General features: G+C 49.4%; 1 protein-coding gene across 2 annotated transcripts in view; it reads left to right on the top strand.

Moving 5' to 3' along the window:
• Farp1 (FERM, ARH/RhoGEF and pleckstrin domain protein 1) overlaps window positions 1-17,842 on the top strand; it is a 223,976-nt gene that overhangs the window by 183,068 nt on the left and 23,066 nt on the right. For both annotated transcript variants that reach the window (XM_038310311.1, XM_038310313.1), the window contains exons 12-16: window positions 1,002-1,077; window positions 2,084-2,342; window positions 14,035-14,222; window positions 16,139-16,228; window positions 17,371-17,504. In XM_038310311.1, coding sequence (XP_038166239.1) covers window positions 1,002-1,077; window positions 2,084-2,342; window positions 14,035-14,222; window positions 16,139-16,228; window positions 17,371-17,504 — 747 coding nt within the window. The remainder of the gene's footprint in view (window positions 1-1,001; window positions 1,078-2,083; window positions 2,343-14,034; window positions 14,223-16,138; window positions 16,229-17,370; window positions 17,505-17,842) is intronic.

The raw sequence follows: 17,842 nt of genomic DNA, 5'->3' as shown, positions 1-17,842 counted from the left end.
GAAACCTCTGGATTTATGTGCCTTCTGAGTTTCAATACTTATTCATTTAAAAAAAAATGGAGGATTGCCCTGGGTGTGTGGTACCTCATTTATATACATGCTGTCATTTTATATAAGCACATGCATAGAATACATGCAACACTCATTTGCTTTGTTAGCTTGTTGTCTAGAGAATTAGGGTGCTTACATCTTATTGATCTCACTCCCTATTAACAGATGTTCAAGTCATTTTGATGCTTTAGTCTAATTTTGCTAAAATAAGCCATGAATCCCTCATGGTGTTTCAGGATATCAGGAAGCTTTTGCCTCTGTGTATCCACTAGCTCACCAGAAACTGCCTTGTGTATATATCCAAGGATAATGCTCGGCCATTTTCCTAGATGTTAGCAGTCGCAATGCTGAAGACCACACAGGAGGTAGCTCTGTCCATAGATGCCCTGGGCCTTCCCTTGTGAAGAAGAGACAAGTGTACACTGGGTGTATTTATACCATCCCATGAGTTGTTCATTGGATACAGAGGACAAGATAGAGGACCTGTGCCGGTGGCCCTCTAGTCCCTCCCTTGAGTCTCCATTTCCCTGCAGGGTAACCTTTGTCTCCTAGGTTTACATTTTCTAAGAATAAGATGCTATATGATCATTACCCCTGTCATAGATCTGCTCTAGAAAATTTTGAACCAAAGGCACAAGTGGATGCTCATGCTTGCAGTTCCGTCTCAGATGCCTGGTGGCTGCTCCTGTCCCTTGACTTTCCCCATGACTAACAGTCAGAGCTCAGGCATCTGTGGTCCTTAAGCAGCTAGGACAGGATGCTCAGGAGGAGTGAAGTATAATCCCCGGGTGACACAGGTGTTACTGAGATACTGTGCGTATGTCACACACACAAAGGTAGCTTTGGGTACCTTACTGATTGAAAAAGGACTTAATGTGTCAAACAGAAGATGTTTGCTTCATTTGATCAAAGCTGTCCTAACTTTAGCTACCTTGTATGATTTCCCTCAGAAAACACAGCAAGATCCATTCCACTAGGAGCCTTGCTTCACAGCCCACAGCATCGAACTCAGAAGTGCCAAAACAGGTCAGTGGGTAGTCATGGACAATCGGAGCTCTTTTCCTCAATTCTTTGAGCTTTGGGCTTGCTGATAGTATTTTCTGGTCCTGTCTCCTTTATTTGCTCTGGGATTTGGCTCAGCTGGTCCTAAGATGGCTTTGGGCTCTGAACCGAGCCTGGCTGTGCACAGCAAGCCTGTTGTACGGCTTTTCAGCTGCTCGTTTATCTTTTGAGCTTGAGGGTTGAAACACACATGGCAATTCATGAGACCAAGCCTACCTACCAGCTAAATGTTTTGTGACTGATAAGCACTTGTTGAGCTAATGCTGGGTATAGTTCCTGCTGAGAAGACTCTTTTGACAGAATCCCAAGGACTTGTGTTAGTGATCAGGCAACAGCAGGAGAAATGGTCACTCTTACCCCGAGTGTGGCAAGTGCTCACTGACCCAGCGCTGGTGTCTCTGTACACTGTTTTCAGGATTTTCTCTCAAAGAGACTAGCAGTTTTTTTGAGAAAGAACATGAGAAGGTGTTCTCATTGTGTGACTCTGGCGTCAGACTTTCACCCGTCATATTAGCCTTTCTCTCAAGTGCAGTTGCCTGTGACTTCCTGGGGTCTTCGTCATGGCTTTCTCTGCTGTCCCATTGGCCCTTCCCTGTGGAGGCTTTCATAGGCTGAAAGAGCCATCCGCTACATAGACCCCCTAGAATCCCCACTTGAGATCAGGGTCCTGGAAAGCAGTGTACAGCTCATGTGCTGGGGACCCAGCCTGGTTCGCATTTTCCACCTCGAAGGTCATGAGTTTCGCTTTCTGCCTGAGCACACACAGTTCCTGCTCTGAGGAGGCCACGCTGGCCTCTCTGTGCCTTTCCTTCCAGCTTCTGGAAGTCGAAGGAGACACTTTTAAATTAAACCGCACTTCCTCACTTTTTCTCCGTGCAACCATCTCCCTCCGCCCTTCCCCTGTTCTCTCTGCCCTCCGCTCCCCCGTGTAACCATCTCCCTCTGCCCTTCCCCTGTTCTCTCTGCCCAGTCTCCACAGAGCGCCAGCCTTACATTTGGAGAAGGGTCTGAGTCTCCCGGCGGCCAGAGCTGCCAGCAAGCCAAGGAGGCGAAAGTCTCTACCTTGGAGTCGGGACCACACCAAAGCCCCGCTCCTCCGTCCAAGAGCTCTCCAGGGAGCAGAGCCGCAGACGGAACCGCCGTGGTGCCTCCCGAAGAAGAGGAAGAGGAGGAGGGAGGCAAGGAGGGCGCTCAGCCAAGTCAACGACAGCCCCCACAGCCAAGCACAGGTCCAGCATCCCGGGCTGCCGGAGGCAGCAGTGCTTCCATTCCTTTCATTGACTGTAGTGATGTAGATAGTGAATACGACCTTCTCAGAGAACCAGGGTCCCAGTCACGCTCCCAAACAAATGACATCAATGAGGGTGATTTGACCAGTGGCGTTTACCTGCTGTCCAGGGACGAGAGGCGAGCAGAGGCTAGGCACAGGACGTCCCCTCCCTCCACGAAGTCTTCCCGGCCTCCTTCTAGAGAGTTCCTTGATGACGACTCAGCCGATATTACCTTTGATCTGAGTGGGAGCCCTGGGCTCCCAAGACATAGTTCCCTGATAGATGAAATGTTCAGGGCCTCCGCTGGCCACAGCCCCCTGGCCACCCCACTGTCCCCCTGCAGCAGAAGTTCAAGTCCAGATATGAGCTGGGACAGAACTGGGTCCCAAGGCTATGTTTCTGAAAATGGATATGACCTTAGGGGAAAGAGTATGGGAGAAGATACCACCCCAAAGCAGGGTCCTCCCTACGAAGACTGTTCCCCTGCCCTGCAAAGGCCCTACCTGCGGAATCTTCCCAGCAGGTATAACAAGTCAGAGACAGATCCGCTCATCCTTAGCCAGGCAGCCCCCACCCCAGAGGCCATGGAGAGGCTTGGTGACCAGGAAGAGGAAGGGCTGGCCAACGTGGCTGCTCCCCAGGGTAGGATGCTAGCCAATGGTACCTCTGGGACAGGCCTCACCTCAGAGGTTTCCCTCAAGCAGGCTGTGTGCGCCGGCAGTGTGGTAGGTCAGCTGGCACCTCTGCAAGTGACCGAGTGTTCCACCGGCAGTGGGACTGAATCCAGTGATTCGGACTCCGCCATGGTGAGCCCCTCGAGGAAGTCCTTGGCGTTTGGCTGCCCAACCAGTCCAAGCTCTGCATCCAAGAGGAAGAGTCAGAAGGGCTTGCATGGCTTGCGGCTGAGTGAGGAAGAAGGGGAGGACGAGTGAGGAAGAAGGGGAGGCAGGCGGCCAGCTGTTGATTAAATAGTCATAGAATCCAGGGTTGCCGCACAGAGAGTCCGTCTCAGTGACTTGTTTGTTTCTAGTCAACATTTGTTAGATGAAGTTTGGGATAGGCACACCTCTATGGGTCGTGCCTGACTCCCCCTACTTTTAAGGAGCGCAAACGTCACACGCGTGACTTGCTTTCTAGAAAGCGTGGTGCAAGGTGTTGCTGAAGGTTTGCTTTGCTGGCTGAAGGGAGCAGGAATTAGCTTATGATGGGTCAGATAGTGTGAACAGTGTATCGTGTTGACATGGTCGTTTTCTCTGTGTTCAGTTGTGTGTGCAGGTTCCCTTCCTGTTGGCTGAGAGTTTTGAGATGTCACTGAGGGCACAGAAAAGTGTTGACCTTCACATGTCTTTCCCCTCTGTCAAAGGGGGGGGGGGGGGTCGTCTTCTGGGACCTGTAAGGAGGCCTGGACAAATCTGAGGCCAAGTGGAAGTTGGTTGGTAGCTGAGATTGTGTTGGTGAAATCATTCTGGAGAGTAAGGGGATATCTCAAGGAAGACCGTGGGTCCTTTTGGTTTCCTGTGAAATGTTATAGATGTTGTCAGATCCCCAGACGTGGCCATTTATTTACCTGGGTTTGCTCATTTGTTTGGGGCTTACATTACTGGGTCAAATCATTAGGCTTCTTTTTAGAAAATGGATCTCTGACTCTCAGAATCTCTTGGTGAAGCAGAAATGCTCCTGCGTGGTAAGGTAGAGAAAATCAGTACCTCGCCATGGGCACTGTTGTCTCTAACAGCCACGTGCCTGCCCGCCTGTTTGTCACACACTGCCCTTGACTTTTGTACTCCGATGAACAGCCATCCCACCTGGATATTTCTGTGACTTCTTCAAAACCGTGCAGGCCCCTGCCTGGCACCCAGCCTTTCTGCGCTGTAGATCACGGGGCTTGGGGCTTCAACTCTCTCATTGGCTTTCCTTGACTGTCCTGTGGCGTCCCCTGAGCCATTCTCAGATAAGTAGTGCCTGATTCTCACCCCAGAGACTGGATCTGCTGGCCAGGGTTCTGGCTTGGACTTCCCAGGCGGCTCTGTGGGGACAGCCAGGGTCCGTTCTCTGTCAGACCTGACGACCCTGGAGACTCTCCTAGGGTGGAGTGAGAATGTTAGCGGGGGTCACTGCCTTGCTCACTGGAGAACGAGGACCGCACCACAAATGAAGAGCTGTCTTAAAAATGCCTCCATTCGTATTTTTCAGTCTTTGATAACTTTTTAATCATAGAAAAACATTTTTAGATCTGAAGTAACGACAAACTTTTGAGAAGAGTTGTAACACCCTCCGTGAGCCGCCAGGCTGCTGGCGTTAGGAGATCTCCCCTCACGCAGCTGTATCGCAGGGGGAAAGCCGAGCTTGTTCAGGAAGTGAGGCCAAGCTTGGCTTGTAGGTCTCAGAATCTTGTCAGCAGGAATGCTGAGAAGCCAAGTTTTAAATATTCAGAAGACTTCTTTTTTTAATGCAAGCATTTTTTGCTTTTTCCTTGATCAGCTGATTCAGTTAACGTGACTGGAGAGGGGTCGGCAGTTGTTCGTGGAGGCAGTCTCCCCCGACCTTACCGACCTTACCGTAGATAACCTGTACGTTCAGAAAGCTTGCAGAGCCTGGTGGAGGCTTCGGCATTCACCTCGGCAAACCTTCACTGTGGGTGAGCAAGCTCATTCCTGGGGGTTAGGCGACTTCGCAAGGCGCCAAGTGTTGTGCCTCAAAATTTCGATCATCCCCTTAGTCACCTGACGTCAGCTCTTCTCTCTTGGGATAGGAAATGCCCTCAGACTCTCCAGGCTCCACATTTTAATTTTGGAGACGCTTGTCTGCATTTCTCATTAAAATTAGATGTGAAAATTCTGAATGACAAGGATAGGTATATATGAATAGCCACTCTTCCTACTCTAGGGTGCTTTCAGATTTAACTTGTTTTTGTATATTCTGTCTGGTCTTAAGAAGAGCTATCAGTTTGCCGTAGGAAAACTGAAGTCCATTAGGGGTTGAGCTTGAGTCATTTGATTGGTTTAACTGTGACCGTGATTTGTCTAGAGGACTTGTCCTTATCTCTCCATATCTCTCCTGTACTGAAACAGGAATGCGTGCTGTTGATCTTGTCGTGTGAATATAGCAGAAATCGTACCTATGACCCTTAAGGGCCAAGCATGTTCTTGCAGTCTTTTTGCTTTGCCTTTTCCTACAGAAGTGGTTTTACCTCCGTGTTTTCAAATGGCTGACCTGTCCTTGTGTGCCCAGGTGACTGGCATCACCTTTTGCTTGTGTACGGCAGAGTTTTCACTGGTTTCGTACCAGCTGAGCAATTTAATTTCTCTTTCTTGGCTAGAATTTGTGAAGGCGACAGTCCCAGCAAGTTATTAGTGCCTAAAAGAACTAGGGACAGGTTTGTTCCAAAGCCACGTACCCTGTCATGCTGAGAATGGAGCCTTATCCTCCACTCATAAAGACTCCAGAACACGAGTCCGGGAATGCGTGCCTGCAGTGAGCTGAGTGTAGCAGGGTTGCTGGGTCATGTACCCTCCCCACTGTCCCCGTGCGAAGTGCAGCAAAGCCAACACCCTTCCCAGCCCTTCTGTGCGCCCACTGTAGATCGGGCTCCGAGGCTTTCCGAAACCCACAGAGTCTCAGCTGGGACTTACAAAGGACCTACCTTTGTGTAAAGTGAACCAAGGTAAGGGAATCCAACAATAGGGTTGGCCGTGAAAAAAAATACATAGCAGAGACTAGCGATGGAGGATCATTCGGATTTCCAGGGGGCTTCCTATGCTAGGGCCCCTTGAGATAACTGTATTTTGTAGGATTTTATTGTGTAATACGTATAGACGCGTTTGTGGTTTCCCGAGTTGATTCTCCATAAGAGCAAACTGAAAAGGAAGAGATTCCTTTAGCATGAAGAGATGCATTTAATGAGTTCCAGAGCCCCCTCGAACGGTCATCTGGGTGCCATCGGTGGGGTTTTATTAGACAGGCATCTAATTAGAGGAAGTCTGTGCAGCGGATTCATGTCCAGGGGTTCCTCACGCAGTGCGCTTCAGATGTGAATCATAACCACTCTCTGCTCAAGAACATCGCTGACGGTTTAAACCGTGTCACGCTTAAAAAAAAAAAAAAGAAAAGCCAGGCTTGAATAACAAAAATGCAGAGTCAGCCACTCTGGTCCCCTGGAGTTGGAGGGGTCGCATTAGCCTTGCATCCCTTTTCTGAAGAAGCGATAAAATCCAGACAGGAAACATTCTTAGCATTGGTAAAATGATATCAAATGTGCCGAGAGGTCTGTTTTGTCGTTGCTCTGTCTGGACTTGCCGACCATGTGCTTGTGGTCGGCTTTCCCACTTAAAATGGGCATCCAAGGGCAGCGCTAGCCCTCAGTCCTCAGTGCAGAGCCTCTGAGTTCAGGTAGGCTGAGCAGGAATGAACCAGGCAGGTGTAGTTTGCTTTCTGTGTTCTTGTCTTGATGGCTTGGCTTTGCCTGGGCCCTGTACTTTGGTTAGCCAGAATTTCCAGTCCTCGCTGTGACCTTCCCAAAGGAAATTGTTTCCTGACTCTCTCTCTCTCTCTCTCTCTCTCTCTCTCTCTCTCTCTCTCTCTCTCTCTCTCACACACACACACACATACACACACACACACACACACATTGTTCCTCTATATCCCTCAGCCCTCAGGGCTGGCCTTCACCCCATGGCCTGGCTCCAGTCTGTTCTGTTATTGCTGCACATTCTGAAAATGAAATGCAGGAGTTTTCATAAACGTCATTATAATTGAGCCAGTCCCTTTGATCAAGAACAGACTATGGCTTCACATTGGCTAAACCCAGAGGAACACACAGAGGGAAAGGCATGATCAGGGGGCACTGGCTTCTCAGAGCAGTGACCGACTAAAGATCACTTCAGTGACGTCTCAGCACTGACTGTCACTGCTCTCGTTGGTTATCCGCCCCTTTCCGTGGGATCAGCCGAAATGTCAGACAAGGAAATGAGTTTGCTGGGACCGACTACCAGGGGCTGGTTGTTAGCAGGAAGTCCTGACTTTCGAACCACAGTTAGCATGCCACTTAATATCAGTTTTTTTCTTAAAGAGGTAACAGTGAAAAGTGTTTTTAAAGTTTCATAATAGTTCAGACACGGAGTGTAGATCAAAGATCCTTATGGCCTGGTTGCCAACGATCAGACAGAAAGCTGTGTGGTTCTTCCTTTAGTAACCTAGGGAGACTTCTGTGTGTCTCCTGGCAGCAAGGGTTGAAAGTGTGGGTTTGTACGTGGGCCAGCTGTGGCAGGGGCAGGGAAGGGTGCGGGTCCTTAGGAATGAGCAGCATAGCACTCCCAGAAGGCCATGGGTGAAGCCCGTCACACAGGAAACAATTAAACCCCTGACCAGAAGCCAGGGAAGCAAACTCTCCAAATAGCCTAGGCTTTCCTTTGTTCAGGATGACTACATTAAGCCCATGATGGCCTCCCAGCATAGCCTGAAAAGGGGCTCCCCTGCATCCATCTTGTGGTATTGGATGGTGACTTCCCCTGAAGGCAGTACTTGCATTTCTTCATGAAGGCTCTCGGTCAGGTTGGTTGCTCTGCCATGGCTCCAGGCAGCAGGAGGATTGAAGCTCAGCTGTTGGCTTGGGAAACCTGATCTAGCGCGATTGAAAATGGGGTTGGAAAGGTTAGCTTGACGGAGCCAAGCTAGTGATGCTTCCTGCTGGGGCCCGGAGGAGCCGGCGCAGGATATGGAAGGGTAGTGGGAAACTGCAGAACGCAAAGAGCTTGGAGCAGGCGCGTACAGAGTCTGGAGTGGGCATGGGGCACGCAGGGTACAGGGAGCCCTGAGGCATCGAGTCTCCGTTGGGTCAGCCGGCTCTCAAGTAGCACACATTAGAAGGTCACTTAGGAGTGTGTGGTGCAGTGCTGACCCGTCTGTCGTCACTCACTGATGAGCACGGCACCTGTAGCTCCTTTGACCCCTCTGCCTGCGGGGTTCCAGGAAGGCCACACTTAGCCCTTCGGTTATTAAGGATGCCCAGCCTCTCTCTCCAGAAGCACCCAGAGTGGATAAAGGGTCACCCTTGCTCTCACCTCCTCCTGCCTTGGGAAGCTGCTGCAGGCCTAACTAACCAACGCTCACGAGCTTGGCCCGTGTTTATAACACAGTTCCCTCCTGTTCTCTCTGTATGTGCACTGAATCCTCGAGCTAATGATATGCTGTATTAAAATTTTCTAATGCACTGAATTAATCCTCAAGTAGAAAGGCTGGGGACTTCATTCTCATTTTTGTCATTTGTTTAATAAATCTGAGAAACCCTTCTTTCCATTGTCCATTGTACACAGTGTTTTGCCAGCATGTACCTACCTGGGGGAGAAACCTTTCTTTACAACGTTCTGTCTTGATCCTTGGAGCATGGCGGTACCTTCTGTCCCTTGCATTGTTGGAGCACTGTTTGGTGTCCTTTCTTTAAAACAACCCAAAACCCTGCTTAAATACCGGTTTGTACCTGGAATACCCATTTCTTCTAGAACACAGCAATCCTGCTCACTCGATGGCAGACAGAAACATATTCATAAGGGTGCTGGGAGAAGGTAGACAGACGAGGGTAGCTGTGGGGGTGGGGCCAGCCCTTGGAAGAGAGCAGGATTGCTGTAAAGGGGGGACGGCATCACGGGAGCAGAGCGCATCCCTGACAGCAGCTTGCACTGGGGGCTCACACAGCTGTTCTCAATGGGAGTAAGACCCTTGGTGTGGACCAGCTTTGTTGGGGGGGAGTAGTGTGTGGGCTGCAGCTTCTCCAGCGGGTAAGCCCCTCGTCCTTTCAGTGGGCACCCTCACTGCATGCTCGCACGGATGCGTTCTGATTGCCCTTCTGCGCTGCGGGCCAGCGCACGGCCTCGGCAAAGCATGGATTCTATCACCAGGAAGCGCTCTGTTGGCTCTCAGAACCATGAGTTTGGTGACCACGCATGGAAGGCCAAACTCATGTAAACTGTTTGCATGATATTAATATCTCATGTTAATCTAAACTCGAGGCCTTATAACCTTGTTCTAACAGGCATCTTGCTGTAAAACAAAAACACAACAAAAAACTTTAATTGCTCCTTCCCACTGATGGCTGAGTCTTTGTCCTTCATACACGATGGTAATTTTTTTGTTGGTATGAGGCTCCGTGTTCCTTATCCCAAACAGCGCCACCAAGTTCACCAGTTCCCTGCCATCTTGAAACAAAGCAGGACGTCTCCTGCGTCTTTGCCCTATAAGTAAGAACAGCCATGTGCATCCGCTGCCATTTGACCCTTAGTGACATTTCTCTCGATTTCTGCAAGTCGGGCATCACTGTGTCCCGGTTGCTTTTCTGAATGGCTTGATGGTGAACTGTGACAGGGGTGTGCTTAGCTGCTTTCCTTAGAAGACACTGGGTCTGCGTGGCACATGTAACTTACCCCCAGCCACCTAAGGGGTATCAAGAAGAGGATACCGTCTCTAGCCTTGGTCAACTGATCTGATTTTCCATGTGGGAGCCTTGTTTCAGGCGGGTACTGCTAGCTATTCCCATGGAGTCAGTTGGGCAGGGACGCGACCACCACAAGCCATCTGTGATTCGGTGTGACGGTGAGCTCTCTGAATCGGCCACCGCCAGTGAGGTTCTGTTATCTTCTCTTTTAGCGAGAGGTTGTGAGTTTTAAAAGAGCCGTGAATTTTTTTGCTATCTTTCCTACGCATGCCTCTGACATACTCCGCGTACCTAGGTAAACTCTCTTATTTTAGAGTCATGAACAAGAGAAAGGGTCGTAGGATCTAGAAACTTGGAAAAGAAGTAAGTTTATCTGAGGGAATAGTAGGAAAAATTGAAAGTAGAGATTATATATATGGCCATCCACGTTCTCATTTTTGGTGCCTAACAAACAGTGAGCTTCTAGTGTTTAAATTGTGAGATTTTCTACTTCTCTTTTATAGGAAAAACACACAAAACCTTTTTATCAAGTTAAAACTTGGACATTAGCTTACTGACCATTTACAAGACAGGACAGGTCTAGAAGTATTTGAAATTCCGTGTTTCAACTACCTGAGAAATAGATTTTCTTTTTCCTCTCTCTCCTTTCCTAGAATCAGGTAAGTTTGTTTACAAGGCTTTGGCACAGCTGAAGACGTGGATGGTCAAAAGGCAGCTTGTGCCCAGTCCTCAGAGGGGACAGGCAGGAAGCTGGCTCACTTCTAGAAGCCACTACCCCTCTTCTGCCCACGGCCATTTATTTCATCTCTTCTGATGAAGAGCCTGTCCCAAGACTCTGAGCTCAGCTTCCCCGTAGGCCAGGAAAAGAATTATGAATGTATTCTAAATGAAAACGATAAAGCTATAAAGGCAGGCTGTGAGCTGGGTGATAGATTGAAATCCATGAATACAGCAGGGCTAATTTGAAGTCACATAACTATTTGTGGGACGGCGAAGTGTCCATTTAAGGAGATTGAAAAGGCAATTGCCGGAACTGCACGCCTCAAGAGCACTGTTGGCTGGGGTTGCTGTCCACTGGGGATGACATAAACTCGGACCTCTTCGTCCAGATTAGTGCGAGGAGAAATGAAATCGTTGGGAGATATAGGGGCTTGAGAGTTACTGGCCTGAGTGCCTACGATAATGCAGGACAACTTTTAGAAGTAAGGAAAAAAAAAATTTTAAGCCATTCGAAATTTCCAGAGGTTTAGTGAGCAATTGATCTTTTCCGTAATATATTTAAACTTCTTCCCACCTTTTGCCTTACTGTCCAGGCGCTTCCTCAGAGGGCCCTGTGGATGTATTTGCCTGTAGCTCACTGATAAAGAAATTTACCTTATGTCCATTTGTTATCAGGGAAAAGTCATTTGGCGGAAAAAAAAAAAGCCCAAGCTCAGTCATTGCACTGAGCAGGGGTGAAGGTGGCTGCTGTGTTTGTTCTCCCTGCTCCCATCCCCTGGGACTGTGCCATCCAAACAGATGGCAGGCTGAACAAGCTTTGTTAACCCTTTCCCTGGGAAACGTGGGCAACTTCATCCAAAAACCAATTCTGTGTAGCCGCACTAACTCTGTGTAACCTTGAACTATGGCTTGCTTTAGACACACCCTTCACGCCTGCTTCTGGACACCGGTTTGCACAGAGGGTTGTAAGCATCCCATCCCGAGGTTAATAAGGGAATTGTAATGACTCACCAATTGCTCTTGTCAGCATATCTCATTGGTTTCTGAGTGGCGAGCAGTGACTTCTTCTTGGGGCCCTAAGGCACTTGGAAAGTTTCAAAACCTCTCGTCTCCATAGGTCCAGCTGGTATTTGTGAAGTGGAACTGCAGAAACTTGGGCCTTCTCCTTCCTTAGCCTTCCTGGTGGATCCCTAGGTCAGAGTGTCCATATTCCTCTACATCTTGGTCTGGCGGCTTACACACCCTGCACTCTTGCTCTTGGGAAAAGGGAACTAACCACCCCAGACTGCACCTTATTTTAAATCAGATGATCAGACGTGGTTAGGCCGTGTGTATAGAACCCTGTGGGCAGACCTGAGCTGTGCCAGCTTTTATCTGTACCTTCGGTGACCAGAGCATCCACGTCCGGCCTTCCATCATCCTATCCAATGGGAATTCTTCCAGATCTAACCAACTCTCTTCTTTAAAAGGTATCAGGTCACCTCTCCAGGAACCCGTCTGTAGCCTTATGCGCTTCCAGTCTGCCCAGTCAGCTAACTTGCAAGCTTGCCTGGGGGAGGTTAGCCAGGGGACGCCCCTTTCACCTGTGGAGGGTGGATGTGGTTATCTCTGAATGTGTGCACCTTATCTCTCTCCGCGTGACAGCTTGCTCTCTGTCACTGGAAGCTGTCCACAGCCCGGTAACCGTCTCCTGGCAGCCTGCCCCATCTGAAGCCAGCTCTCTAACAACTCTCTGTCCTTGGCTCCACCTCTCTCTGTACGTGTCACTGCTGCCCCAGGCCCAGCATGCTCTCCTGAGAGTTGACGGTAAGCCCCACATGTACTAGGTGACTGGTGGACAAATCAGTGACTCTCAGCCACTCACAAATGCATGGGATGTTTCGATCTGACACAAACTGCCAGAATTTTTGCTTCTCTAACATTTTTCTGTGAATTTTTTTTAAGGGAGTAGTGTAGTATCTTAAAAGAATTGCAATTCCAGTGTGTCACTATTTCTATTTAACAAGTTCCGTTCTTTCCTAACCATTGTATGCAGTTGTGCACTAGTGTCAATAAAATTGACATTTGTGAAGTGATTTCTGGCCTTTTTCTCCGGGATTTCTGGGATCTGGTGGTGTGTGGGGGTGCTGGGGCCTGTATCTAACACCAGGACTTCATTTCAATGAGGTTTATTCAAATGTGAGGATGTTTTTTTTTAAATTCAGACTTCTGCAAGCCTTCACCTTCTCTAATCTTGTTTTCCAAGGATCACTGACTGACCAGCTGTTGGTAGGCATGGCAGCTGCTTTTTGTTGTTTTCTGGGTGCGGTGGCTCCTCACCTCTGTGTGGGTGATGTCATTCACAGAGCAACCTGGGAGCAGGGGAGATGCAGTGATTTCGTGATGATTTGTACCTGCTGGGATCAAAGTCGCTGTCGCCCTGCCTTAGCCCCGCTCTAGGCTGCTGTATCCTGTACTTCCAGAATCCACATGAACAACTAAAGAGGGAGAAAATCATGTCAGGGGCGTGAGGATATCCCCAGAAAACTCTTTCCTGTGGAGATCCTTAACCAAATAGTGGGTGGCAAGGGGCGATGGATCGGAACTGAACGTGGGGGCAGGCACTGCCTTCATTCCCGTATCATCGAAAATCATTCACCCAGTGTTGACTCTGCATCCGAATTACCAATACATCAGGTCTGAATACACAACTTAGAAGTGTGCTTTGAAACACCTCACGTAGCCTCAAAGGCTACGTGATCCTTGCAAAATGATTATCGGCAGAGCGTCCCGTGTGTAACGTCTGCGACTGTCTGTAATAGGTAACCTGCGTTTTCCTGTTGTTTAACACACTATCCTTTCTAGAGGACTAACTTACGGCCTGTCACTCCTGATTCACAAAGGGAAACTATGCTAATGGGATCTCCAGCTTGCGTCTTTAAATGACCACCGTTGCGTGTAATGCTAGTGTTTCTGTCCCAAACAGTAGCAGACTGGAGTGACATCACCAGGTACACCGAGCTTGCTTCTGTTCTCTGTAGCGTGGGGAATTAGCTGCTTGGCCGCTGTTAGCTGTGACGCATCGTCACCAGATGTGGCCCTGTCCTGATCACACCAGCTGCTTTAGATGCCTGTTAGCTTAGTGCTAAGCATTCGTTCTGTGTCTCCCTGTGACGTAGATACCACGACTCCCTGGAGTAGTTTTTAGAAGCAGAAGTAGTAGTTATGAGATGAAAATAGGGTTGTGCTATGCTGTTAAGCACCCTTAATTGTGACCTGTGCAGAGGTCTCTCTGTCTTACCTTTAATTACGTAACTGGGGCTGCCTTGAGGGAGGCGGACTCCGGGTACCCTTCCTCTCAAGGCAGCTGCAACGTAGAGGGCGGGAAACTTAGAAAGCAGTGCCTTACGTTTGCAATGTGGTAGCCATGTTCTAAGATTTACAGAAGTAACCGTTGGAAAGGACCCTCTAATCCCAGAAGAAATTACTCTTTTTTTTCTTTTAAAACTTCTCCTCCCCGAACAGGCTCCCTGACTGGCAGTCCTCACCTTTCAGAGCTGTCCGTCAACTCCCAGGGAGGAGCCGCCCCGACCAACGCGACCTTGTCTCCCAGCCTGAGTCCCGACACCAAGCAGGCCTCCCCCTTGGTCAGCCCGCTCCTGAATGACCAAGCGTGCCCGAGGACCGATGATGAGGATGAGGGCCGGCGAAAGGTGCAGATCCGTGGGGAAGGGGGGGTAGGAAAATAACCACAACGTAAAACATGCCGGCTTTCAATATACAGCTGCCCTAGGACTCCGTTTTTATAGCCTTTTCATGGCCCCTAAGAAAACCTCTGTCCTGTCTACTAATAATTCCCCATTCCTTGACAACCCACCCAGACTGCTCACCGCAGCTGTCTGTTTCTGACCGGTTTCTTTCACGTCCTTGGGGTCCATCCCTGTTCTGTGGCGTGGATCAGAATGCCTCCTTCCACGTGGCTGGAGCCATCGTGCCGATGGAGCACGCTTTGTTGACCCAGCCCTCGGGGTGCAGTCTTTATTCGTCTCGTGTGTCGCTATTGTGAATGACACCGCTGTGAACATGAATACCCCCAGTCTTGTCTGTCGCGGTATTTGTGCTGTAGCAAAGAAAGCTTGTCTGAAGATCAGAGTGCAGAGCTAACCCACTAGTTAGCCATAGAGGTGGGGCAGTGGTGGCACACACCTTTAATCCCAGCACTTGGGAGACAGAGGCAGATGGATCTCTGTGAGTTCAAAGCCACCCTGGGCTACACGAGATTGAATTTGTCTAAAAGAGAAACGGAGCTCACACGAAGGTGATCCCAGCACTAGGAAGGTGGAGAGGAGGGATGTGACTGGAAGGAGAGAGGAATATAAGGCAGGAGGACACAAGAGCTCGACAGGTGCAGTCTGGGGATTAGTAGAGAGAGGATCATCCCTTCGGTCTGAGCTTTGGTAGAGGTAAGAACTCCCCAGTGATTGACGACTCTGCTTCTCTGATCTTCAGGCAAGCCTTATTAGATTACAAACAATCTATCATGACACTTGTCAAGGTTTCCTTTTGCTTACTGCTTAAGGAAAAAACAAGACGTGAATAGTGGCCCACTTTGGGTTGCTCTGCCCATCTGAGTCCCAGGCGCCAGGGAGCCAAGGCACACTGCCATCCCCATCTCCTGATCCAGCCACTGACACTCACTGCAAATGCCACCTTGTAACACCTCAACCACAGCTCTGCCAGCTCATGGCACCAGGTCTCGGGTTGCTGATTTCTCATGGCTGAGTTTCCTTGGAGATTGCGTAACCCTTGCCTAAATAGTTAAGAGTCCTCTAGTACTATTTATATATCAAAAGCCATCTTTTAGCCTGCTCCCTCAGCACACGCCCATGTAAACGGAGACTGTTTGTTAATTTCCCGGCTGCACATACCCAAATAATCACACAGAGACTATATTAATTACAACACTGTTTGGCCAATAGCTTAGGTGTATTTCTAGCTAGCTCTTACATATTACAGTAACCCATTTCTAATATTTTATATTTCACCACAAGGCTCATGGTTTGTTACCTCTTGCTTTTTGGGAAGCTACATGCCTCTGCATTTTTCGGCATCTGCTTTGACTCCGCCTACTCTCTCCATAGATCTCTTCCAGCCTGGCTATATTCTACCCTGCCATGGACCAAAGGAGCTTCATTCATTAACTAATAAAAGCAACACACATACAGAAGAACATCCCACATCACACACACTCAGGGAAATAAACTTTAGACTTGATCGTAGCTAACAAAGGACCTACCTGTTACTTATCTATCAGTGAACACATGCACATACGTGTCACACGCAGATATGTTCGTGCGCACACACACCCCACAGGAAGTAAGCTTTACACTTGATTGTAGCTAACAAGGGACCTACGCGTTACTTACCTGTCAGTGAACACATGCACATACGTGTCACACGCAGATACGTGTGCGCACACACACACCCCCCACAGGAAGTAAGCTTTAGATTTGATCGTAGCTAACCCGTTACTTACCTGTCAGTGAACCACCATCTCCAATCAGGGCATTCTCAGAGACTGCCACGCAAACGTGACTGCTCAGTCTTTGTTCTCTTCTGGATTTCGCAGAGATTCCCGACCGACAAGGCCTACTTCATTGCTAAGGAAGTGTCCACCACTGAGCGAACGTACCTGAAGGACCTCGAGGTCATCGCTTCGGTGTGTACAGCTCTTTATCGCGGTTAAACTAGTTCTCGGCTCCCGCTGCTGGGAGAGGCGGGGCGCTGAGGAGTTAGGCTGCCTGCCTGACTGCGAGGATTATAATAGATCCTGATCATGGGCATGGCAATTGATGACAATCGTGTATTTAATTTGGAACTTTCTCTTTAAAAAAGTTATGATGGTGGTTTCTGAGCGCAAAGGAAAGACGTTCCTGAAGCAGAGGAAACAGAAGTAGACAGCCTGCTGTCTTCTGGGTTTTGCCCATCGTCTGTAACTGATCGTGTTTGCTTGAGGGAGACTTCGGGTTATCTTTCTTTATAGCAGCCTTTGACTGCTGTCCTCTGGCCTCTCCAGTCTTAGGAGCCAAGCTGGGGGCTCCTGGGCACTTGGACCCCATGATTTTGCAGAAGAATATAGCCCATAAAGAGGGATACACCCACACGGTTGGGATGAGGTTTGTGTTTGGTGCTTTGCAAGTACTGGGACCCGGTTCCCACTCATGTCGCTGATGTGTGTGCTGTGGACAGGTAGTTTGTGCCACCCCATGCCCAGCATTTTTATGAAGGAGTGGGCGGGGCAGCTTCTTACGGGATGAACAAAGAGTAACCTATGATCCCGAACTCACAATTCCCTAGTGAGCTGGCCTGAGAGGGGACTTGGTTCAAGTAGTTGCTCATTGAGTTCAGCCCAGGCTTGACCAAGCCATGGGGAACCATTGGAGAGAGCAGTCACAAAGAGATAGGCGCTTTTCCCGTCAGAGGGGGCTGGGGGAATCGGGAAGGCCTGCCTCCCTGTAACAGCCCTGGAGTGGGGAGGGGGAATCGGGAAGGCCTGCCTCCCTGTGACAGCCCTGGAGTGGGGAGGGGGAATTGGGAAGGCCACATCCACCTGTGACAGCTCTGGAGTGGAGGGGGAATCAGGAAGGCCTGCCTCCCTGGAACAGTCCTGGAGAGGAGGGGGGATCAGGAAGGCCTGCCCCCCCCCACCTGTGACAGTCCTGGAGTCGGGGGGATCAGGAAGGCCTGCCTCCCTGGGACAGTCCTGGAGTGCTCAGGATCCCACGGGAAGGTGCGTGGCCTCCTGCTTCCCTAAGCATTCACCCCCTGCATGCGTCTGAGTTGTCCCCCTTCTGTCCCCAGTGGTTTCAGAGCACGGTCAGCAAAGACGACGCCATGCCCGAAGCCTTGAAAAGTCTCATTTTCCCGAATTTTGAACCTTTGCACAAGTTTCATACTAATTTTCTCAAGGAAATCGAGCAGCGACTTGCCCTGTGGTGAGTACGGACAAGTCTGAGTCTGTGTGTCTGTCTGCACCCTGCTCCCTCCGTCCTCCCTGAGTTCCACTTTGTCCCATGTGTGCAGCAGAGATGAAGTCAAATGGGCCTGAAGCAAGCCATCCTTAAAATATCTCCAATGGGAAACAGTAACAACAACACGGAGTGGTGGTACTATCTTTAGTTCCAGCGCTCAGAAGGCAGAGGCAGGAGAATCTCTGAGTTCCAGGCCACCCCGGTCTTCAGAGTGAGTTCCAGGACAGCCAGGGCTCCACAGAGAAACCTTGTCTCAAAAAAAAAAAAAAAAAAAAAAAAAGCAAATACCTTTGATTGCAAAC

This window comes from Arvicola amphibius, chromosome 13, assembly GCF_903992535.2.
Source record: "Arvicola amphibius chromosome 13, mArvAmp1.2, whole genome shotgun sequence".
Taxonomy (NCBI): Eukaryota; Metazoa; Chordata; class Mammalia; order Rodentia; family Cricetidae; genus Arvicola; species Arvicola amphibius.
Note: the sequence above shows the minus strand (reverse complement) of the source record. Positions and strands in the feature narration are given on the sequence as shown.